Source organism: Entelurus aequoreus, linkage group LG13, assembly GCF_033978785.1.
Source record: "Entelurus aequoreus isolate RoL-2023_Sb linkage group LG13, RoL_Eaeq_v1.1, whole genome shotgun sequence".
Classification (NCBI taxonomy): Eukaryota; Metazoa; Chordata; class Actinopteri; order Syngnathiformes; family Syngnathidae; genus Entelurus; species Entelurus aequoreus.
In genome coordinates, this window is record NC_084743.1 from 14,648,772 (window position 1) to 14,676,114 (window position 27,343).

General features: G+C 35.5%; 1 protein-coding gene across 1 annotated transcript in view; it reads right to left on the reverse strand.

Moving 5' to 3' along the window:
• LOC133663705 (thrombospondin type-1 domain-containing protein 7B-like) overlaps positions 1-27,343 on the reverse strand; it is a 153,038-nt gene that overhangs the window by 16,185 nt on the left and 109,510 nt on the right. Inside the window, exons 9-10 of the mRNA XM_062068388.1 lie at positions 25,884-26,052; positions 18,515-18,688 (exon numbers count right to left, since the gene is read on the reverse strand). Of these exons, the coding sequence (XP_061924372.1) occupies positions 18,515-18,688; positions 25,884-26,052 (343 nt within the window). The remainder of the gene's footprint in view (positions 1-18,514; positions 18,689-25,883; positions 26,053-27,343) is intronic.

The window sequence follows — 27,343 nt, forward strand, 5'->3', positions numbered from 1 at the left end:
AATAATAATAATAGATTTTATTTGTAAAAAGCACTTTACATTGAGTAAACAACCTCAAAGTGCTACAGTGTATTAAAAATACAAATAAAATAAATAGATAATAAAAAAATAAATAGGAATAAAAACAGCCAAATAGCTAAAACTAGTATGCATATATCTAAAAAAAGGCTTTTTTTTTTTTTAAAAGAAGGGTTTTTAAAGCCTTTTTTAAAAGCATCTACAGTCTGTGGTGCCCTCAGGTGGTCAGGGAGAATGTTCGCGAAGCAGAAAGCCCGGTGCTGCGTCTTAACCACACAAAAAAAAATAAAAATAAAAAAAGGTATCACGGAAAAATCCATCTTGTTAGTAATTCGCGACTTAAAGGGGAACCGCACTTTTTTATTTTTATTATTGCCAATCATTCACAATCCTCATGGAAGACACTTTTTTTTATTTTTTTAAATGCATTCTAAATCGTAAAATACAGCAAGTATGAGGTGGCTAACAACGCAGCTAATGGGAGCGCTCTATTCTTGTGTGCTGTTCGGGTCTGTGGGACCCGTTTTCATTTTTTTATTAAAAGAAAAATGGTACAGTTAATTAATTTTTCAAACTGAAACTGTCAGAATTATTCTATCTAAATGATCACAATACTTTGTGTTGAAGTGTGTTCCTAGCAGGGGGACGGGAGCTGTCTTTGCAACCTACCAAGAAGAATGCTGGTAAAACTCCACTGGGTAAGGGGGAGAGCAACATGAAGGGTTGTCTGTTTTCTCTCATGTATGGTAATCAAAAGAAGGATTTTGTTCTGGTCCAAGGACTTCAAAGCGGAGAGATGACAGGATCTGCCCAATTTTCAGACGAACTCTTTTTGAACTATTTCATGGACCTCTTTTTGAAGTATTTTACGAATTCTTTTTGAACTATTTTATGGACCTCTTTTTGAAGTATTTTACTAACTCTTTTTGAACTATTTTATGGACCTCTTTTTGAGGTATTTTACGAACTCTTTTTGAACTATTTTATGGACCTCTTTTTGAAGTATTTTACAAACACTTTTTGAACTATTTTATGGACCTCTTTTTGAAGTATTTTACAAACACTTTTTGAACTATTTTATGGACCTCTTTTTGAAGTATTTTACAAACACTTTTTGAACTATTTTATGGACCTCTTTTTGAAGTATTTTACAAACACTTTTTGAACTATTTTATGGACCTCTTTTTGAAGTATTTTACAAACACTTTTTGAACTATTTTATGGACCTCTTTTTGAAGTATCTTACAAACACTTTTTGAACTATTTTATGGACCTCTTTTTGACAATTTGCTCACTTATTTGTTGACAAAGTGGTGACCCTCGCCCCGTCCTTGTTTGTCAATGGCTGAGCATTTCATGGAAGTTGCGTTTACATCCAATCATGAAATTAATGCGCAGTGTATGCTTAAAATGATCAAAAAACATAAATATTAAATGTTATCATACATGTGCCTGTCACCACATAACATTTATACTTACGTCATGTTTATAAGCCCCAAATGGAGGTGTTTGGATGTTTATTTTTCGGGGGACTTGTTAGAATAATTGTTTCTAAGTTATCACAAAAATGTTGTGTTACATTGAGTGCCCGGTGAGAAGCAAAAACAAAAGCTGTCTTTGAACCTACCAAGAAGAATGCTTGTAAAACTCCACTGTGTAGTTCAGGGGTCGGCAACCCAAAATGTTGAAAGAGCCATATTGGAGCAAAAATACACAAACAAATTTGTCTGGAGCCACAACAAATTAAAAGCCATATTACATACAGATAGTGTGTCATGAGATATACATTGAATTGAGATGACTTAAAGGAAACTAAATGAGCTCAAATATAGCTACAAATGAGGCATAATGATGCAATATGTACATATAGCTAGCCTAAATAGCATGTTAGCATCGATTAGCTTGCAGTCATGCAGTGACCAAATATGTCTGATTAGCACTCCACACAAGTCAATAACATCAACAAAACTCACCTTTGGGCATTCACGCACAACGTTAAAAGTGTGGTGGACAAAATGAGACAGAAAAAAAAGTGGCATAAAACACGTCCTAGAAAGTCGGAGAAAGTTATACATGTAAACAAACTAAGGTGAGTTCAAGGACCGCCAAAATTAGTAGGACAAAACGGCGCTCGCCAAATACTCGAATCAGTGAAGCATGTTTAATATAAACAGTGCGCTTTATAACAATTAGGGAGGTTTGTGTCATGTTTGTCCTCCTACAGAAACCATATTAAAACAAAAAATATATATTTTTCCCCTCATCTTTTTCCATTTTTCATACATTTTCTAAAAAGCTTCAGAGAGCCACTAGGGCGGCGCTAAAGAGCCGCATACGGCTCTAGAGCCGCGGGTTGTAGGGGGGGAAGCAACATGAAGGTGTTCTGTTTTCTTTCATGTATTGTAATCAACAAAAATATATTGTTTTAACTAGAGATGGCTGATAATATCGGCCTGCTGATATTATCGGCCGATAAATGCTTTGAAATGTAATATCGGAAATTATCGGTATCGTTTTTTTTATTATCGGTATTGGTTTATTTTTATTTTTATTTTATTTTTTTAAAATTAAATCAACATAAAAAACACAAGATACACTTACAATTAGTGCACCAACCCAAAAAACCTCCCTCCCCCATTTACACCCATTCACACAAAAGGGTTGTTTCTTTCTGTTATTAATATTCTGGTTCCTACATTATATATTAATTAGGGATGTCCGATAATATCGGCCTGCCGATATTATCGGCCGATAAATGCGTTGAAATGTAATATCGGAAATTATCGGTATCGGTTTTTTTATTATCTGTATCGTTTTTTGATTTTTAAAAATTTTTTTTTATTAAATCAACATAAAAAACACAAGATACACTTACAATTAGTGCACCAACCCAAAAAACCTCCCTCCCCCCATTTCTTTCTGTTATCAATATTCTGGTTCCTACATTATATATCAATATATATCAATACAGTCTGCAAGGGATACAGTCCGTAAGCACACATGATTGTGCGTGCTGCTGGTCCACTAATAGTACTAACCTTTAACAGTTAATTTTACTCATTTTCATTAATTACTAGTTTCTAAGTAACTGTTTTTTTATTGTTTTACTTTCTTTTTTATTCAAGAAAATGTTTTTAATTTAGTTATCTTATTTTATTATTTTTTTGAAAAAAGTACCTTATCTTCACCATACATGGTTGTCCAAATTAGGCATAATAATGTGTTAATTCCACGACTGCATATATCGGTTGATATCGGTATCGGTTGATATCGGTATCGGTAATTAAAGAGTTGGAAAATATCGGAATATCGGATATCGGCAAAAAGCCATTATCGGACATCCCTAATATCAATATATATCAATACAGTCTGCAAGGGATACAGTCCGTAAGCACACTAATAGTACTAACCTTTAAAAGTTCATTTTACTAATTTTCATTAATTACTAGTTTGTATGTAACTGTTTTTATATTGTTTTACTTTCTTTTTTATCCAATACATTTTTTTTAATTTATTCATCTTATTTAATTTAATAATAAAAAATAAAAAAAGACCTTATCTTCACCATACCTGGTTGTCCAAATTAGGCATAATAATGTGTTAATTCCACGACTGTATATATCGGTATCGGTAATTAAGAGTTGGACAATATCGGAATATCGGATATCGGCAAAAAAGCCATTATCGGACATCCCTAGTTTTAACCCATGGACTACAAAGCGGAGAGAAGGCAGGATCTGGCCAAGTTCCAGACGACCTCTTTTTGAACCTCCTTTTTTCAACTGTTTTACGAACCTCTTTTTGAACTCTTTTACGACCTTTTCTGTGAACTGTTTATGACCTTTTTCTTTTGAACTGTTGTAATCAAAGGCGATGGCTGTTTACGACCCTCGTCCCTTAGAAGCAGCTGTTGTCACGTGGTCAGAGAAAGTCCAAATAACGGGGGAAGCGTACAATCTTTTGGCAGAGCGTAATGACACCATACCTGGTTGTCCAAATTAGGCATAATAATGTGTTAATTCCACGACTGTATATATCGGTATCGGTAATTAAGAGTTGGACAATATCGGAATATCGGATATCGGCAAAAAAGCCATTATCGGACATCCCTAGTTTTAACCCATGGACTACAAAGCGGAGAGAAGGCAGGATCTGGCCAAGTTCCAGACGACCTCTTTTTGAACCTCCTTTTTCAACTGTTTTACGAACCTCTTTTTGAACTCTTTTACGACCTTTTCTGTGAACTGTTTACGACCTTTTTCTTTTGAACTGTTGTAATCAAAGGCGATGGCTGTTTACGACCCTCGTCCCTTAGAAGCAGCTGTTGTCACGTGGTCAGAGAAAGTCCAAATAACGGGGGAGGCGTACAATCTTTTGGCAGAGCGTAATGACACCATACCTGGTCGTCCAAATTAGGCATAATAATGTGTTAATTCCACGACTGTATATATCAGTATCGGTAATTAAGAGTTGGACAATATCGGAATATCAGAAAATCGGATATCGGCAAAAAAGCCATTATCGGACATCCCTAGTTTTAACCCATGGACTACAAAGCGGAGAGAAGGCAGGATCTGGCCAAGTTCCAGACGACCTCTTTTTGAACCTCCTTTTTTCAACTGTTTTACGAACCTCTTTTTGAACTCTTTTACGAACTTTTCTGTGAACTGTTTACGACCTTTTTCTTTTGAACTGTTGTAATCAAAGGCGATGGCTGTTTACGACCCTCGTCCCTTAGAAGCAGCTGTTGTCACGTGGTCAGAGAAAGTCCAAATAACGGGGGAGGCGTACAATCTTTTGGCAGAGCGTAATGACACCATACCTGGTTGTCCAAATTAGGCATACGAATGTGTTAATTCCACGACTGTATATATCGGTATCGGTAATTAAGAGTTGGACAATATCGGAATATCGGATATCGGCAAAAAAAGCCATTATCGGACATCCCTAGTTTTAACCCATGGACTACAAAGCGGAGAGAAGACAGGATCTGGCCAAGTTCCAGACGACCTCTTTTTGAACCTCCTTTTTCAACTGTTTTACGAACCTCTTTTTGAACTCTTTTACGACCTTTTCTGTGAACTGTTTACGACCTTTTTCTTTTGAACTGTTGTAATCAAAGGCGATGGCTGTTTACGACCCTCGTCCCTTAGAAGCAGCTGTTGTCACGTGGTCAGAGAAAGTCCAAATAACGGGGGAGGCGTACAATCTTTTGGCAGAGCATAATGACACTGTCCAAGGGTACAGATGTCCAAGCGTCTCTCCTCAAATTGAGCCAAAATGAATGAATGAATGAAATAAGTTTAATTCGGGTCATACAATCAACCATCAACCATTAACCGTTTTGTGTGACCAGATTAACAGATTAGACATATTTAACAATCAGACACATTTACACACAAAAAGAAAAGAAAAGAAAAAGAATGACCGAAAAAGGAATAGGCTGAAGCCAAAGCTTATATTTGCCTATCCTATACCTCCACTGAAAATAAGATTGCCTGGAAAAAAATAAAAAATAATGGGATGAAAATAATTGTTACTATATTTTATAATTTTCAATTATTTCACCTTTCAAGGTTTTCTTGAACCTTAACAAAGAACTACATGTCTTCAGCTCATCACTGAGCTTGTTCTACCATTTAACCCCTAAAACTGAAATACATTTGTATTTTATATTCGTTCTTACTTCTTACTTTACCCATATTAAAAATCAATATCCCGCGTAAATTAAAGTTTTCTCCTCTTAATTGAAATAACTTAAGAATACGAGCTGGAAGGCTGTTGTTCTTTACTCGAAACATCATTTCCATTGTTTTTAAAAACACAATATCTGAACATTTTAACACATTAGAACTTATAAATAATGGATTGGTATGTTCATAGCAGCACACTTTGTGTGTTATTCTAATGACCCTTTTTTGAAGTGACCATACCAAATTGAATTCTGTCTATGTTTAATTCTTTGCTTCTTGTCTTGTTTAATAGATGTCATCAGTGTTTGAACCTGACGTCTCTATAGGCAGAATTTTTTAAATATTTAAAATGCATTAAAAAAATAATACATCCGTCGTCTTGTTTCCCATAATGATTGTGGACGATAGGCAAAAATTCAAAAAAAAAAACATGTCAAAATGGACAGTATTCACATGTAAAGCAGCTTGAGTCAGACATAAAGCAGGTCCTCAATATTTCACTGGCATGTGATGAAACAGCTATGGCCTTTTTACGATTGGAATATTGACCTTTTTAATAATGGCCTGTGTATCAATTTTAAATTACTACGGCAAAGCCATTATTAACGCTATTAACAACGCTGCAAATCAGCATTTAACCTTTTGCCTCAGTTTAGTGAAAGCCGCATAATTACAGTACGTGACGCTGTGAACTGTGGCCCCGCTGTGGTGTGGAGTGTTGGGAAAAAGTAATCAAGTCATATATTGTTACCTCACTTGGTGGCCGGGGTGTTTTCTGGACTATAGAGCGCACCGAGGTGTAAGCTGCACCCACTAAATTTGAGAAGAAAACATTATTTTCCATATATTAGCCGCACAGGACTTTAAGCCGCAGAGATATACGTTGTGAAATGAGTAATTTACATAGTAAATTACCTACCTTAATTGTTTCCAAACGTGTTTTTAACAGGGCAGTAAAACGGCAGATCAAACAAAACGGAAGTCATCGTCATGGACCCACTAGCTGCGAAAGCTAGCTCTCCAATCAGCAAAACAGACTAAATTTTGATTGAATTGATTGAATTCATTGAAACTTTTATTAGTAGATTGCACAGTACAGTACATATCCCGTACAATTGACCACTAAATGGTAACACCCGAATAAGTTTTTCAACTTGTTTATGTCGGGGTCCACGTTAATCAATTCATGGTAAATAACTCTACGGTGATGTTTTGGTGAATTTACTGAGGAATTGGTGAGACTGGAACAATATAAAAAGAATGCCGTTGTAAGTTAATAATACAAACACAGACACTCGTAAACGTGTTAGCATACTAGCTAATGCTAGCTTTATAACATTACGATAGCACGTACAAATGAACGTGAAAACACTCCTACAGACAACACACATGGGACGTTTTGGTAAGTAAGAATAGTTTTAGTTATATTGTATATATGTATATATATATATATATTTTTTAATCGATTTTTGAATTTCAACATTTATATATATATATATATATATATATATATATATATATATATATATATATATATATATATATATATATATATATATATATATATATATATATATATATATATATATATATATATATATATATAAATATGTATATTTTATTTTATCGATTTTTGAAAATGTATAAATAATTTAGAATTGAGATGAATAAAAATCGCAATTTTGTTTGTGCACCCCTGATGCTAGTGACACCATCGCTGATTCTGAAGTCTCCGAAAACCTTTGCGTGAACTCTACAAATGGCTGATTTTTGACAATTATTAATTAACTTATATATATATGCATATATAAATTTTTTATATGTATATATATATGTGTATATTTTATTTTATCGATTTTTGAAAATTAATAATTCATTTAGAATGAGATGAATAAGAATCGCGATTTTGTTTGTGCGCCCCTGATGCTAGTGACACCATTGCTGATTCTGAAGTTTCCGAAAACCTTTGCGTGAACTCTGCAGATGGCTGATTTTTGACAATCATTAATTGACTTATATATATGCATATATACATTTATATACTTATATATATATATATATATATATGTATATATATATATATATATATATATATATATATATATATATATATATATATATATATATACATATACGTATATTTTATTTTATCGATTTTTGAAAATGTATAAATAATTTAGAATTGAGATGAATAAAAATCGCGATTTTGTTTGTGCACTCCTGATGCTAGTGACACCATCGCTGATTCTGAAATCTCCGAAAACCTTTGCGTGAACTCTGCAGATGGCTGATTTTTGACAATCATTAATTGACTTATATATATGCATATATACATTTATATACTTATATATATATATATATATATGTATATATATATATATATATATATATATATATATATATATATATATATATATATATATACATATACGTATATTTTATTTTATCGATTTTTGAAAATGTATAAATAATTTAGAATTGAGATGAATAAAAATCGCGATTTTGTTTGTGCACTCCTGATGCTAGTGACACCATCGCTGATTCTGAAATCTCCGAAAACCTTTGCGTGAACTCTGCAGATGGCTGATTTTTGACAATTATTAATTGACTCATATATATATGCATATATACATTTGTATATATATATATATATATATATATATATATATATATATATATATATATATATATATATATATATATATATATATATATATATATATATATATATATATATATATATATATATATATATATTTTATTTTATCGATTTTTGAATATTAATAATTCCTTTAGAATTGAGATGAATAAGAATCGCGATTTTGTTTGTGCGCCCCTGATGCTAGTGACAACATCGCTGATTCTGAAGTCTCCGAAAACCTTTGCGTGAACTCTGCAGATGGCTGATTTTTGACAATTATTAATTGACTCATATATATGCATATATACATTTATATATACACTACCGTTCAAAAGTTTAGGGTCACATTGAAATGTCCTTATTTTTGAAGGAAAAGCACTGTACTTTTCAATGAAGATAACTTTAAACTAGTCTTAACTTTAAAGAAATACACTCTATACATTGCTAATGTGGTAAATGACTATTCTAGCTGCAATTGTCTGGTTTTTGGTGCAATATCTACATAGGTGTATAGAGGCCCATTTCCAGCGACTATCACTCCAGTGTTCCAATGGTACAATGTGTTTGCTCATTGGCTCAGAAGGCTAATTGATGATTAGAAAACCCTTGTGCAATCATGTTCACACATCTGAAAACAGTTTAGCTCGTTACAGAAGCTACAAAACTGACCTTCCTTTGAGCAGATTGAGTTTCTGGAGCATCACATTTGTGGGGTCAATTAAACGCTCAAAATGGCCAGAAAAAGAGAACTTTCATCTGAAACTCGACAGTCTATTCTTGTTCTTAGAAATGAAGGCTATTCCACAAAATTGTTTGGGTGACCCCAAACTTTTGAACGGTAGTGTATATATATATATATATATATATATATATATATATATATATATATATATATATATATATATATATATATATATATATATATATATATATATATATATATATATATATATATATATATATACGTATATTTTATTTTATCGATTTTTGAAAATGTATAAATAATTTAGAATTGAGATGAATAAAAATCGCGATTTTCTTAGTGCACCACTGATGCTAGTGACACCATCGCTGATTCCGAAAACCTTCGCGTGAACTCTGCAGATGGCTGGTTTTTGACAATCATTAATTGACATATATATATGCATATATACATTTATATATATATATATATATATATATATATATATATATATATATATATATATATATATATATATATATATATATATATATATATATATATATATATATGTATATTTTATTTTATCGAATTTTTAAAATTAATAATTCATTTAGAATTGAGATGAATAAGAATCGCGATTTTGTTTGTGCGCCCCTGATGCTAGTGACAACATCGCTGATTCTGAAGTCTCCGAAAACCTTTGCGTGAACTCTGCAGATGGCTGATTTTTGACAATTATTAATTGACTTATATATATATGCATATATACATTTATATATATATATATATATATATATATATATATATATATATATATATATATATATATATATATATATATATATATATATATATATATATATATATATATATATATATTTTATTTGATCGATTTTTGAAAATTAATAATTCATTTAGAATGAGATGAATAAGAATCGCGATTTTGTTAGTGCACCCCTGATGCTAGTGACACCATCGCTGATTCTGAAGTCTCCGAAAACCTTCGCGTGAACTCTGCAGATGGCTGATTTTTGACAATCATTAATTGACTTATATATATATGCATATATACATTTATATATATATATATATACATATATATATATATATATATATATATATATATATATATATATATATATATATATATATATATACTACCGTTCAAAAGTTTGGGGTCACCCAAACAATTTTGTGGAATAGCCTTCATTTCTAAGAACAAGAATAGACTGTCGAGTTTCAGATGAAAGTTCTCTTTTTCTGGCCATTTTGAGCGTTTAATTGACCCCACAAATGTGATGCTCCAGAAACTCAATCCGCTCAAAGGAAGGTCAGTTTTGTAGCTTCTGTAACGAGCTAAACTGTTTTCAGATGTGTGAACATGATTGCACAAGGGTTTTCTAATCATCAATTAGCCTTCTGAGCCAATGAGCAAACACATTGTACCATTAGAACACTGGAGTGATAGTTGCTGGAAATGGGCCTCTATACACCTATGTAGATATTGCACCAAAAACCAGACATTTGCAGCTAGAATAGTCATTTACTACATTAACAATGTATAGAGTCTATTTCTTTAAAGTTAAGACTCGTTTAAAGTTATCTTCATTGAAAAGTACAAAAATAAGGACATTTCAATGTGACCCCAAACTTTTGAACGGTAGTGTACGTGTATTTTATTTCATCGATTTTTGAAAATGTATAATTAATTTAAAATTGAGATGAATAAGAATTGCGATTTTGTTAGTGCGCCACTGATGCTAGTGACACCATCGCTGATTCTGAAGTCTCCGAAAACCTTCGCGTGAACTCTGCAGATGGCTGATTTTTGACAAACATTAATTGACTTACATATATACATATCCATATATACATTTATATATATATATATGTATATTTTATTTGATCAATTTTTGAAAATTAACAATTCATTTAGAATTGAAATGAATAAGAATCGCGATTTTGTTTGTGCACCACTGATGCTAGTGACACCATCGCTGATTCTGAAGTCTCCGAAAACCTTTGCGTGAACTCTGCAGATGGCTGAAAGAGTGGGAAATTTTCTAAAAATACCAACGTATGCAGAGAAAGTTCACCCCTGCTGACGCAGCAAACCTTTATACACGAGGCCCCGGGCGCACATAAAGACTTGCATTGTACAATTGCCTTTTCCAAGATACCAACATAAATATGCATTACCATACAATATATACAAGTAAAAAGGTCAATTACATAAAGGATACACAGAAAACAGAGCGAGTGCCGAGTAAAGTGGAACTCTAATGGATGGGAAAAAAATATCTCCAATACGGCGCAGAGAACACGGAAACGACTTCTATTAGGCAGTCACTAGTTTTTGTAGGGGGGAGATTTGAAGTAATAGAATGAATACTCCAACGATGGAACGTTGTTACAACAACAATTGGATTTTCCCAGAGCACCGGCAGTCCAACACAAGTGGGGATAACTGTAAGAACTTTTAATTAACGACCGCTTCAATTCACCTCACAATGCATCCTGGGCCATGTGTTCAGTGCGCAACTCCCACTAGGAAGGTCGTAGAGACATGACACAAAAACCTGTATGTAGGTCTCACTTAGACCTACAATTCATAATTTCACATCCTCGGGCAAAAACCAACAGGAAGTTGGCAATTTCCCATTTTAGACAGAAAATTTACTAAAAACACTCCTTTTTACGTCTTTGACCTCTAATTTGACCCCCTTAAAATACTTCAAAACTCACCAAACTTCTTACACACATCGGGACTGGTGGAAATTGCGATCTAAAAAAAAACCCGAACCCCAAAACTCAAAATTGTGCTCTACATAATTTTTGAAAAAAAGAGAGAAAAAAACGGCTCCTCAGAGGAAAACTCAGACAAAACTGCTTGTAACTTCCGGTAGGAACGTCATAGAGACATGAAACAAATACCTCTATGTAGCTAATATAGACACTTACGTCATGTGTTGCCTTCATTATAACACTTATATAAGACTTTTAAAGTCATTTTGATAGTAGGCTAATATAGCTAATATAGACACATCATGTGTTGCCTTCATTATAACACTTATATAAGACTTTTAAAGTCATTTTGATAGTAGGCTAATATAGCTAATATAGACACTTACGTCATGTGTTGCCTTCATTATAACACTTATATAAGACTTTTAAAGTCAGTTTGATAGTAGGCTAATATAGCTAATATAGACACTTACGTCATGTGTTGCCTTCATTATAACACTTATATAAGACTTTTAAAGTCATTTTGATAGTAGGCTAATATAGCTAATATAGACACTTACGTCATGTGTTGCCTTCATTATAACACTTATATAAGACTTTTAAAGTCAGTTTGATAGTAGGCTAATATAGCTAATATAGACACTTACGTCATGTGTTGCCTTCATTATAACACTTATATAAGACTTTTAAAGTCATTTTGATAGTAGGCTAATAAAGCTAATATAGACACTTACATCATGTGTTGCCTTCGTTATAACACTTATATAAGACTTTTAAAGTCAGTTTGATAGTAGGCTAATATAGCTAATATAGACACTTACATCATGTGTTGCCTTCATTATAACACTTATATAAGACTTTTAAAGTCAGATTGATAGTAGGCTAATATAGCTAATATAGACACTTACGTCATGTGTTGCCTTCATTATAACACTTATATAAGACTTTTAAAGTCAGTTTGATAGTAGGCTAATATAGCTAATATAGACACTTACGTCATGTGTTGCGCAAAGGACCCAACTCCCACTAGGAAGGTCGTAGAGACATGAAACCAAAACCTGTATGTAGGTCTCACTTAGACCTACAATTCATAATTTCACATCCTCGGGCAAAAACCAACAGGAAGTTGGCAATTTCCCATTTTAGACAGAAAATTTACTAAAAACACTCCTTTTTACGTCTTTGACCTCTAATTTGACCCCCTTAAAATACTTCAAAACTCACCAAACTTCTTACACACATCGGGACTGGTGGAAATTGCGATCTAAAAAAAAAAACCGAACCCCAAAACTCAAAATTGTGCTCTACATAATTTTTGAAAAAAAGAGAGAAAAAAAACTGCTCCTCAGAGGAAAACTCAGACAAAACAGCTTGTAACTTCCGGTAGGAACGTCATAGAGACATGAAACAAATACCTCTATGTAGCTAATATAGACACTTACGTCATGTGTTGCCTTCATTATAACACTTATATAAGACTTTTAAAGTCATTTTGGTAGTAGGCTAATATAGCTAATATAGACACTTACGTCATGTGTTGCCTTCATTATAACACTTATATAAGACTTTTAAAGTCATTTTGATAGTAGGCTAATATAGCTAATATAGACACTTACGTCATGTGTTGCCTTCATTATAACACTTATATAAGACTTTTAAAGTCAGTTTGATAGTAGGCTAATATAGCTAATATAGACACTTACGTCATGTGTTGCCTTCATTATAACACTTATATAAGACTTTTAAAGTCATTTTGATAGTAGGCTAATATAGCTAATATAGACACTTACATCATGTGTTGCCTTCATTATAACACTTATATAAGACTTTTAAAGTCATTTTGATAGTAGGCTAATATAGCTAATATAGACAATTACGTCATGTGTTGCCTTCATTATAAGACTTATATAAGACTTTTAAAGTCAGTTTGATAGTAGGCTAATAAAGCTAATATAGACACTTAGATCATGTGTTGCCTTCATTATAACACTTATATAAGACTTTTAAAGTCAGTTTGATAGTAGGCTAATATAGCTAATATAGACACTTACATCATGTGTTGCCTTCATTATAACACTTATATAAGACTTTTAAAGTCAGTTTGATAGTAGGCTAATATAGCTAATATAGACACTTACGTCATGTGTTGCGCAAAGGACCCAACTCCCACTAGGAAGGTCGTAGAGACATGAAACAAACACCTGTATGTAGGTCTCACTTAGACCTACAATTCATAATTTCACATCCTCGGGCAAAAACCAACAGGAAGTTGGCAATTTCCCATTTTAGACAAACATTTACTAAAAACACTCCTTTTTACGTCTTTGACCTCTAATTTGACCCCCTTAAAATACTTCAAAACTCACCAAACTTCTTACACACATCGGGACTGGTGGAAATTGCGATCTAAAAAAAAAAAACGAACCCCAAAACTCAAAATTGTGCTCTACATAATTTTTGAAAAAAAGAGAAAAAACTGCTCCTCAGAGGAAAACTCAGACAAAACTGCTTGTAACTTCCGGTAGGAACGTCATAGAGACATGAAACAAATACCTCTATGTAGGTTTCGCCTAGACCTACATTTCATAGATTGACATCCTTCAGCAAAAATCAACAGGAAGTTTGCTATTCCTGCTTCAAAACTAAATTTTTGTTACAACCGGTCACCAAACATCAAACGTTATCTCCTCCGAGCGCGTTTGTCGTTTCGGCTTCAAACTGCTACAGGAGAGAGATTGAACCCTTCTGATTAAAAGTTGACGAAAGAGTTTTGATTCGTGCTACCGTTTAGATTTTACGAGCCTTCAAAGACCCGCTGCGCTGATGCTACTTTGCTGCCTATAATGACAACGTGAAATGGAATTATTTCTTTTTTTTCCCCTCAAAATTCTACACACAATACCCTATTCCGCAGCTTTGCGCACTACTTTGCCCCCCTTAACATGCTTCAAAACTCACCAAATTTGACACACACATAGAAAAACGTGCCCCAAACACTTTAGGAAAAAAACCTAACCCCAAAAATCAAAATCAAATTTTTTTTTACCGGAAGTTACAAGCAGTTTTGTCAGAGTTTTCCTCTGAGGAGCAGTTTTTTCTCTGTTTTTTCCAAAAATTATGTAGAGCACAATTTTGAGTTTTGGGGTTCGTTTTTTTTTTAGATCGCAGTTTCCACCAGTCCCGATGTGTGTGAGAATTTTGGTGAGTTTTGAAGTATTTTAAGGGGGTGAAATTACAGCTCAAAAATAAAAAATGAGTGTTTTTAGTCATTTTTTGTCTTGAAGGGGAAATTGCCAACTTCTTGTTGGTTTTCGCCCGAAGAAGTGAAATTATGAATTGTAGGTCTAACTGAGACCTACATACAGGTTTTTGTTTCATGTCTCTACGACCTTCCTAGTGGGGGTTAGAGGCAGTTTTCTTCCTAGGGGGCGCTAGAGTGCAATTGGGATTTTTTGGGTTTGTTTTTTTTACTAAAGTGTGCTCTACCCGAGTTTGGATGTGTGTAAAAAATTTGGTGAGTTTTGAAGCATGTTAAGGGGGGCAAAGTAGTGCGCAACGGTGCGGAATAATAATAAAGAATAATAATAAAACCTTATAAAAAATTATAAATAATAATATAATAATATAATAATATATATATATATATATATATATATATATATATATATATATATATATATATATATATATATATATATATATATACATTATATATATATATATATATATATATATATATATATATATATATATATATATATATAATATATATACATTATATATATATATATATATATATATATATATATATATATATATATATATATATATATATATATATATATATATATATATATATAATATATATAATATAATAATATAATATAATAATAAAAACTTATAAAAAATTATTTCTTTTTTTCCCTCAAAATTGTACACACAATACCCTATTCTGCAGCTTTGCGCACTACTTTGCCCCCCTTAACATGCTTCAAAACTCACCAAATTTGACACACGCATAGAAAAACGTGCCCCAAACACTTTAGGAAAAAAACCTAACCCCAAAAATCAAAATTGCGCTTTAGCGCCCCCCTAGGAAGAAAACTGCCTGTAACTCCCACTAGGAAGGTCGTAGAGACATGAAACAAAAACCTCTATGTAGGTCTCACTTAGACCTACATTTTGTACTGGTTACAAAGGAACCTAAAAACACACCCTTGTTGGAATACAATTAAATATGTCCATTTAATCAGTGTTGGGAAAATGACTTTCAATTACCAACGGAATCACTCTTTAATATTAATAATTAATTAATTAATTAATTAATATTAATTACATACTATATAGTATGTAATTAATCAGCCGGTAAAGTAAGTATTGCATTATTATTTTTTTTAAACCTTAAAGTGATTTGGTGTGCACTGATGAGAAATGTTTAATGAGGTTAGAACAGACAACGCCTGATCGAATAAGATCCCAACAAAGCGTGTGCAAACTATAAAATGGCATTTACCATCAGTGAAATTGTGTATGCAGTCTTTAAAGGGGAATTATCATGAATCATTTTTTTGAATGCATTCTAAATATTAAATAAACGTAAATAAAAGTCCGGGAGCTCCACTATTCCGCCCATAAAATCCGACAACCTATCAAAAAGCGCCAACAATACTCAATATACATTTCATGCCTTGAATATTAACCAAGTATTTGTGTATTTAATTTATATTTACATGTTTCATGACACACTATCTGTATGTAATACTGGCTGCATTTCCGATTGTTGTTTGTGTGCCACGTTGTTCCAGACCACAGCAAACGTAACCCGGCTTGCCAAAGATTGTGATAAATCTATTAGAAGAAGACAGCCTGTGGTTTCCTTTAACTTGGACACACACATCTATACCTTTGGTCATTTCCAGTAGTTATCTCACCTTCTAAGCAGCGTCTGATTTACTAATAGTTTCTAATGTTGTAAAAATGTGTAGAATAAATATTACATTTCAACATTTCTGTCAACGAAGATTTGCTTCAGCCTGCGACACATAGTCATTTTGATAGTAGGCTAATAAAGCCAATATAGACACTTACATCATGTGTTGCCTTCATTATAACACTTATATAAGACTTTTAAAGTCATTTTGATAGTAGGCTAATATAGCTAATATAGACACTTACGTCATGTGTTGCCTTCATTATAACACTTATATAAGACTTTTAAAGTCATTTTGATAGTAGGCTAATATAGCTAATATAGACACTTACATCATAAGTTGCCTTCATTATAACACTTATATAAGACTTTTAAAGTCAGTTTGATAGTAGGCTAATATAGCTAATATAGACACTTACGTCATGTGTTGCCTTCATTATAACACTTATATACGACTTTTAGAGTCAGTTTGATAGTAGGCTAATATAGCTAATATAGACACTTACATCATGTGTTGCCTTCATTATAACACTTATATAAGACTTTTAAAGTCAGTTTGATAGTAGGCTAATATAGCTAATATAGACACTTACATCATGTGTTGCCTTCATTATAACACTTATATAAGACTTTTAAAGTCAGTTTGATAGTAGGCTCATATAGCTAATATAGACACTTACGTCATGTGTTGCCTTCATTATAACACTTATATAAGACTTTTAAAGTCATTTTGATAGTAGGCTAATATAGACACTTACATCATGTGTTGCCTTCATTACAACACTTATATAAGACTTTTAAAGTCAGTTTGATAGTAGGCTAATATAGCTAATATAGACACTTACGTCATGTGTTGCCTTCATTATAAGACTTATATAAGACTTTTAAAGTCATTTTGATAGTAGGCTAATAAAGCTAATATAGACACTTACATCATGTGTTGCCTTCATTATAACACTTATATAAGACTTTTAAAGTCAGTTTGATAGTAGGCTAATATAGCTAATATAGACAATTACGTCATGTGTTGCCTTCATTATAACACTTATATACAACTTTTAAGTTTTTGCGGCTCCAGACAGAACATCTACTCATAAAATGCATACAAAAATGGTGTAATAATAGTGTTAGAATAATTAAGTGTAATTTATCACACAACTCTAATGCTTAAAGTCCATTGTTATAGTTATTAGCTATTGTGCTCAAGTTGTCATTTTTCTATCTGTGCAAGGACAAAACTTCTTGTCTGAGGGGTGGCCTCAGCCACAGATGTCATCTTTGTCTTAGCCGGCTAACAGCCAAGGACTTCAAGGACCTCAACGAAGATAAGACGACAGCACGCAGACGAAGCAGAGACGAGGCAACCACAAGGCCCCCAGCACATTCCGTCACGTATTGTGCGTACCGGAAGCTCTCTTTGCATGAAATGTGTGGCCACTCCTTTTAGAGGCGGCCTCAGTGATGTAACCAGGGACCTCCCAAATAAATAGAGGGACTGTTAGCTCAGAGCGTGGTGGGCGATTGTAACTGAGCGTGCGATCCCAAACGCCTCTCCTCATTGAGCCAAATTGAACTCTGTCTCTGCATGATTCCTTGCTTCTTGTCTGTTTAATAGACGTCATCAGTGTTTGAACCTGATAAATAGTATTCACTATTACAATCTGACCTCTGGGGCCAAACATGACTGCGATGTGGCCCTCAGTGAAAACCACTTTGACACCTCCTGACATATGACGTCATCATGTCACCGTCCCAACGTCTCATTTTCTGAGCTAAAGTGGCAAAAAAGTTAGTTTCGGTACCTTTACAAGGTTGCGTTTGGAACACTTGTCTCGGGCAGGCGTCCTGGTTCTCCACAACTTGAACGATCACAGCTCTGGAGCGGGACTGACGTCCTGTGGTTTCGAAGCTGCGTCCCTCCACGCAAGTCAGCTGACACGCGCTCCAGGATGACCACTCCGCCAAATGGCAGTCTCCTGAGGGCGGGAGAAAATACGTTATGCAAGTTCATCATCTCTCACCTGGACATGAGACGTCTGAGTAGGTAATCCCACAAGTCGGGACACTTTGACAGCCAATTTAGACCAGGTATTGGCGAGAACGACACAAAAGGGCGTTTGGTTCCGACCCCCTTTTCTTTGAGAGGATTTCGACACGAAAAGACGCTGGTTTGCGTCACTTTTTTTTTCTTAAAACACCTGCATGAGGATTATGATTAATTCTTCATCTAAACAGGAATTGATAAAATCCCCGTGAGAGCAGACATTGTTCAGTAAGGGATTGTTTTATTATGTTCATAGTTTATCTTGTTCAGCACTTATCGATACTGCTGTTGTGATGCGTCTGTGAAATTAATACGCCGCCGTTTGCTTAAAGTGAGTAAAATATGTAAATAATACATGCTTTTATGAATGTTACTACATTACATATTTACTTACAGCGTGTATATAAAACATCAATGGAGGTTTTTGGATATTTCTAAAGCACTTTATAGGCGGGATAGGGTGACTCCTGTTGGCTCCATTGTTAGCTGACTTTTGCTAGCGCTTATTTATGATTTAGAATGCATAAAAAAAGAAAAAAACCCATGTGTTCTTGTCGTATGTAAGGTATTGCGAATGAGGTAAAATTCCCCCAAAAAAGTGCAGTTCCTTTTTGAGCCATTTTGCCTAACTTGCAGGCTGGATGGGAGAATACGAACAACGGCGCGCTTACGTAAACACAAGTCCGGGAGCTGCACTATTCTGCCCAGAAAATCCGATAAATAACCATTCAAAAAGCTTACACACACACCATAATAATACTGGTATGTTTAATGCTCCGACAATCCATCAAGCGGTGCGGCTTCATAGCTTACCAAAGTCCTACTAAAAACATTTTGACAGATTTTTGAGTGTTCAATGGAACATTTAAAGTGTTTGGTGTTGTTTACTGCCATCCTATTGCAGTCTACACGTATCTCTTATGTATGACTGCCATCTACTGGTCACACTTATCATTACACCATGTACCAAATAAAATTGCTTCGAGGTCGGTAAGCACAACCAGAATTATGCCGTACATTAGGCATATAAGGCGCACCGTCGATTTTTGTGAAAATTTAAGGATTTTAAGTGCGCCTTTTAGTCCGAAAAATATGGTAATGGTAACTACTAATAATAATAATATTAACAGAAAGCAACACTACCAACGTCTTCCTTATTCTCTGCTGCCTATAAGACTGAACGAAATATACACCGTGAATCCCGCATTATAAGCCGCTATTTATTCCTACGCTTTGAACCCTTCGGCTTATAAAAAGGTGCGGCAAATTTTTTGGCATTAATGCAAATAGTTTAAAAAAAAAACAAACAAGCAAAGGGACCGAAAAGATGTATTATTGTTTGTGCTACGGCGCCAACTTTGGGACGAGTTTCCTTCTGTTTAGAGCTTTAAACCGGAAGTACACGTGCCGTTCCATCTTCTAGTCACCCGCAGCGTTTCTCGTCGTACGGATTCTTCATCCGTCACTCCAGGCAAGGTTTTTAAGTTTTACAATATAACTAAAACGATTCACACTTCCTAAAGCGTCCCATGTGTGATGTCTGTAGGAGTGTTTTCATGCATATTTGGACGCGCCATCTTAACGTAAGGAAGCTTGCGGCATTGGCATTAGCAAATATGCTAACACGTTTAAGAGTTTCTGTGTTAGTATTATTAACTTACAATGGCATTAATTTTGTGTTGTTTCAGTTTCACAAATTCCTTCAGTAAATTCACCAAGACGACACCGTGGCGTTATTGAGTCTATTTAGCTGATTGGAGAGCTAGCTTCCGCAGCTAGCGGGTCCATGACCATGACTTCTGTTTTATTCGATCAGCCGTTTTACTGCCCTGTTACAGAAACCGTTTGGAAACAATTAAGGTATATATTGATAGTGACTTTGTTTTTTCCCCCAACCGGATTGCTGTTTAGTCTTCCGGCCGTCCATGGCGTTTTTACTCGTAAGGGTTCTTCATTCATCACTCCAAGCAATGTTTGTAAATTTTACAATAAAACTAAAACAATTCTTACTTACTGAGCCACCCCATGTGTTATGTCTGTAGGAGTGTTGTCAGGCGTATTTGTACGTGCTATTGTAATGTAACCAAGCTAGCATGGTTAGCATGAGCTAACAGGCATGTTCACGAGTGTATTAGTATTGTTAACTTACAACGGCATTCATTTTGTATTGTTTCAGTTTTTTAAATTCCTCGGTAAATTCACCAAAACGTCACCGCGGAGTTATTTAGTCTGTTTAGCTGATTGGAGCTAGTTGGTCCATGACGATGACTTCTGTTTTGTTTGATCAGCCGTTTTACTGCCCTGTTACAGACACCGTTTGGAAACAATTAAGGTATATATTGATAGTGCCTTTGTTTTTTTCCCCAACCGGATTGCTGTTCAGTCTTCCAGCCGTCCATAGCGTTTTTACTCGTAAGGGTTCTTAGCGATATAAATTACACTACCGTTCAAAAGTTTGGGGTCACCCAAACAATTTTGTGGAATAGCCTTCATTTCTAAGAACAAGAATAGACTGTCGAGTTCCAGATGAAAGTTCTCTTTTTCTGGCCATTTTGAGCGTTTAATTGACCCCACAAATGTGATGCTCCAGAAACTCAATCTGCTCAAAGGAAGGTCAGTTTTGTAGCTTCTGTAACGAGCTCAACTGTTTTCAGATGTGTGAACATGATTGCACAAGGGTTTTCTAATCATCAATTAGCCTTCTGAGCCAATGAGCAAACACATTGTACCATTAGAACACTGGAGTGATAGTTGCTGGAAATGGGCCTCTATACGCCTATGTAGATATTGCACCAAAAACCAGACATTTGCAGCTAGAATAGTCATTTACCACATTAGCAATGTATAGAGTAGGGATGTCCGATATTATCGGCCGATAAATGCGTTAAAATGTAATATCTGAAATTATCGGTATCGTTTTTTTTATTATCTGTATCGTTTTTATTTATTTTTATTTAAAAAAATTTTTTTTTTTTATTAAATCAACATAAAAAACACAATATACACTTACAATTAGTGCACCAACCCAAAAAACCTCCCTCCCCCCATTTCTTTCTGTTATCAATATTCTGGTTCCTACATTATATATCAATATATATCAATACAGTCTGCAAGGGATACAGTCCGTAAGCACACATGATTGTGCGTGCTGCTGGTCCACTAATAGTACTAACCTTTAACAGTTCATTTGACTCATTTTCATTAATTACTAGTTTCTATGTAACTGTTTTTATATTGTTTTACTTTCTTTTTTATTCAAGAATTTTTTTTTAATTTAGTTATCTTATTTTATTATTTTTAAAAAAAAGTACCTTATCTTCACCATACATGGTTGTCCAAATTAGGCATAATAATGTGTTAATTCCACGACTGCATATATCGGTTGATATCGGTATCGGTTGATATCGGTATCGGTAATTAAAGAGTTGGACAATATCGGAATATCGGATATCGGCAAAAAGCCATTATCGGACATCCCTAGTATAGTGTATTTCTTTAAAGTTAAGACTAGTTTAAAGTTATCTTCATTGAAAAGTACAGTGCTTTTCCTTCAAAAATAAAGACATTTCAATGTGACCCCAAACTTTTGAACGGTAGTGTACATTTATTAAATTATATCTAAATATAATTCACTAAGGGTTCTTCATTCATCACTCCAAGCAAAGTTTGATTAGATAAAAAAAAAAAACTTCGTCAGGTTACGTTTATGATCATTTCAAGAAAATTCCAAAAGTTTCATATCTAAAAATGAAATGCAATGCAGAAAGGTTCATGAACCGCGGCCTCAGATCACAAAAATAAAAATGTTATTAAATGAACTAAAACAGTATGGAGTGGAAAACGCCCCTGGTTGGATTTCATAAATCGACTGGGGAATATGAATGAGGAGAGCGAGTAAACACCATCGACTTTCATCTTATTTATAGGAAACACGTACACGGCATTGAGGAGTTCCCTCATCCGGATTGGGGTTGCAGGAACGTGCGCCGTGGGAGGATCGGCAGAGTGGAGCAGTGACACACTTCCCCCCCCGGCTGCAGCAACTCCAAGCAGCCAGCACACACACACACACACACACACACACACACACACACACACACACACACACACGCACACACACACACACACACACACACACACACACACACACACACACACACACACACACACACACACACACACACACCAGCACATCAAACGCTCCTCATCCTAAGCCCGAGCTGGCGGCACCAGTGTGCCGGCTGAGGAATTAAGGCAAACATCAGAGGGGCCATGCAAGAAAATGACTTCATCGCCAACAAGTCAGAAGATTTGACTTGATATCACAATACAACCCTGTCATAATAGAAGGAAGGATCACGTTTGCCTTTAAAAAAGAAATGCATAGTCCATTCTACTTTTATTGTGAAATACATTGCCATTCCGACTTGTCCAGGGTGTACTGAGATAGGCTCCAGCACCTCCCGCGACCCCAAAAAGGACAAGCGGTAGAAAATGGATGGATGGATCACAATAACCCTGTCATAATAGAAGGAATGATCACGTTTGCCTTTGAAAATGAAACGCAATTTTGCATAGTCCATTCTACTTTTATTGTGAAATACATTGCCATTCCGACTTTTCCAGGGTGTACCCCGCCTTCCACCCAAATTCAGCTGAGTCCCCGAAAGGGACAAGCGGTAGAAAATGGATGGATGGATCACAATAACCCTGTCATAATAGAAGGACTGATTACATTTGCCTTTAAAAATGAAACGCATTTTTGCATAGTCCATTCTACTTTTATTGTGAAATATATTGCCATTCCGACTTTTCCAGGGTGTACGCCGCCTTCCGCCCGAATGCAGCTGAGATAGGCTCCAGCACCCCCCGCCACCCCAAAAGGGACAAGCGGTAGAAAATGGTTTCACCCTGTCATAATAGAAGGAATGATCACGTTTGCCTTTAAAAATGAAACGCAATTTTGCATTGTCCATTCTACTTTTATTGTGAAATACATTGCCATTCCGACTTTTCCAGGGTGTACCCCGCCTTCCGCCCAAATTCAGCTGAGTGCCCGAAAGGGACAAGCGGTAGAAAATGGATGGATGGATCACAATAACCCTGTCATAATAGAAGGAATGATCACGTTTGCCTTTGAAAATGAAACGCAATTTTGCATAGTCCATTCTACTTTTATTGTGAAATACATTGCCATTTCGACTTGTCCAGGGTGTACCCCGCCTTCCGCCCGAATGCAGCTGAGATAGGCTCCAGCACCCCCCGCGACCCCAAAAGGGACAAGCGGTAGAAAATGGTTTCACCCTGTCATAATAGAAGGAATGATCACGTTTGCCTTTAAAAATGAAACACAATTTTGCATAGTCCATTCTACTTTTATTGTGAAATATATTGCCATTCTGACTTTTCCAGGGTGTACCCCGCCTTCCGCCCAAATTCAGATGAGTCCCCGAAAGGGACAAGCGGTAGAAAATGGATGGATGGATCACAATAACCCTGTCATAATAAAAGGAATGATCAAATTTGCCTTTAAAAATGAAACATAATTTTGCATAGTCCATTCTACTTTTATTGTGAAATACATTGCCATTCCGACTTGTCCAGGGTGTACCCCGCTTTCCGCCCAAATTCAGCTGAGTCCCCGAAAGGGACAAGCGGTAGAAAATGGATGGATGGACCACAATAACCCTGTCATAATAGAAGGAATGATCACGTTTGCCTTTAAAAATTAAACGCAATTTTGCCTAGTCCATTCTACTTTTATTGTGAAATACATTGCCATTCCGACTTGTCCATGGTGTAGTGAGATAGGCTCCAGCACCCCCTGAGACCCCGAAAGGGACAAGCGGTAGAAAATGGATGGATGGATGGATATTGCCATTCCTAATAAGTACAGATGTCCGATATTATCGGCCGATAAATGCTTTAAACTGTAATATCGGAAATTATCGGTATCGGTTTCAACCTCCCTATATTCCCGGGAGACTCACGAATTTCAGTGCCCCTCCCGAATATCTCCCGGGACAAACATTCTCCCGAATTTCTCCCTATTTCCACCCGGACAACAATATTGGGGGCGTGCCTTAAAGGCACAATATACACCCCCCCGCTACCACCAAACATAATAAAACATCACTGTGGAGGGGGGCGTGGCCTCCGGGCCTGCCGCGGAACGGGGTGTGCAAGGACTGGCCTCGAAGACAGCGACAGGTGAGTGGATGGCCCAGGTTGGCCTTGTTATCTAATCACCTGTCGCCTTTATTAGCAGCAGCCGGCACGAGACACGTGGTTGGAGCTATGAGTGAGAGCGAGAGAGACACGGACACGAAAAGACAGTTAGCTGGAAAGCAAAACCCCTGGACTAATTTATGAACATAAAACAGTGTTGTAACCCTGATCCGGGCTCTCGTGGCAGCGTTTGGTTGTCCGAGGAACCCACTGGAGGGCAACCTCCACAATCACTTACTGTACAATGTCTGCTCTCTTCAGGATGCCGAATGATGGAATCCTTGCTCAAAAAGGTTCATTATGTCTTCTTATTCATATACTTTTTCAAAGTTTTTTGTAATCAGACCATTTTTTCGGATCACTTGACCACAGGGGACCCTTTTGAAGAAAACTGCAGATGACAATCAAACATGTCAGGTAAAAAAATACATTTGATATACCAAAAATATGGTCTGATTACAAGAAAATTTGAAAAAGTGAAAGAATCTTGGCTCATAATCCTCACCAAAGAAGCGTCTTTTTGTGTCGTTCTCGCCATTTTCGGGTCATGAATGGCTGTCAAAGTGTACCAACTTGTCGGAGTACCTCCTCAGAATTCTTCTGTCCAGGTGAGAGGGATGATTTATGATCTAGAATAAACTTCCAGGGCGAAAGGAAGCAAGGAAAGAGCAGACTACTCTATGATGTAAACATAGAGTATTGTTGGCACTTTTTGAATGTTTATTTATTGGATTTTATGGGCGAAATAGAGGACCTCCCATTATAATGATTGTGAACAAAAGGCAAAATAAATAAAAAAGTGCCCCTAAAGGTATCATTGACATTTATCGACAATGTCGACTAATCATTGCAGCCCTACGGTAAATACTGTATGTCATCTTAAAAAAACAGGGTTGTACCTTGACAGGGAATAAAGCACGGCTGCTCCGTCTCCTGTTGGATTGTCTTCCCCAGTTTGTCGCCGCAAAACTCCTCGGCCACCGGCACGGGAGGTGACGTGGCCCCGTCCCCCTGGTGGGTGACACACGATAAGTTTCTTCTGCGGAGGCCCTCGCCACAGTCCGCACCCTGCAGAAGCAGACATACAGTGAAGACTCTCCATCGTCGAACATCTTAAAACCCCCCCAAAAATCAGAACATAGTTTGAATAGTGTGCAACGCCAGAAGCGTCTTCAAATTGATCAGCCATTTAGCTTGTTATGGACTCACCGTCAGCATGTGGAGCTCAACGTGGGCTTCAAAACTATCAATAAAGATGATGCTTTAAAACATTACAGAACTACAATATTTGCTTCCAACAGTTGACTAACAACAACTAAACAACAGGCAGTCAGATCTGTACACGGAGTTTAAAGAGTGACAGGTAATAATGTAGTTATTATTAGCACAGTCAAACCGCCCATGTAGCGTAAACTAATGCAAGTGAAAAGACAACATTTTGTAACAAATTGCTACAATTTGAGATAACTCCTGGGAATGTTTTAGAATGGCCAAAGGTATAGATGTGTGTGTCTTCTCCTAATAGATTCATTACAAGCTTTGCAAGCTGGGCAACGTTTGCTGTGGTCTGGAACAACATGGCGCACAAACAACTATCTGAAATGCAGCCAATTGTGCGTACAGATAATGTTTAATGAGACATGGAAATATGAATTAAACACACAGAGGACACAAGTAAAGGAAATTAAATGAGCTCAAATATACCTACAAACATACGTACATACAGCTAGCCTAAATAGCACGTTAGCATCGATTAGCTTGCAATTATGCAGTGACCAAATATGCCTGATTAGCACTCCACACAAGTCAATAACGTCAACAACGCTCACCTTTGTGCATTCACGCACAGTATGAAATGTTTGGTGGACAAAATGAGACAGAGAAGGAGTGGAATAAAGCACGTCTTTCTGTGGCAGCGTCGGAGAAAGTTGTACACGTAAACAAACTGTTGTGTCACAGTCCACGCAACTACGGTGAGTTCATGGACCGCTGAAATTAGTAGGACAAAAGGGCGTTCGACAAATCAGTGAAGCATTAACACAAACATTTTAAACAGTGAGTTTTTTAACAATAAGGAAGGTTTCAAACCTTCAAACAAAAATATATATTTTTCCCCTCATTTTTTTCCATTTTCATACATTTTCGAAATACATTTTTGAGCCACTAGGGCGGCTCTAAAGAGCTCTACCAGCCGACCCTCTTTATGTTGTGTTCAAAGTGTACAAACTTTAACTAAAATAGGGACTTTTGACATTTACATTAAATTTGTCTCACTATACAAACTTGTTTGATTTACAAACCCTGTTCAAGAACCAATTAGGTTCTTAAATCGAGGTTCCCTGCATTAAGGAAAAAAAAA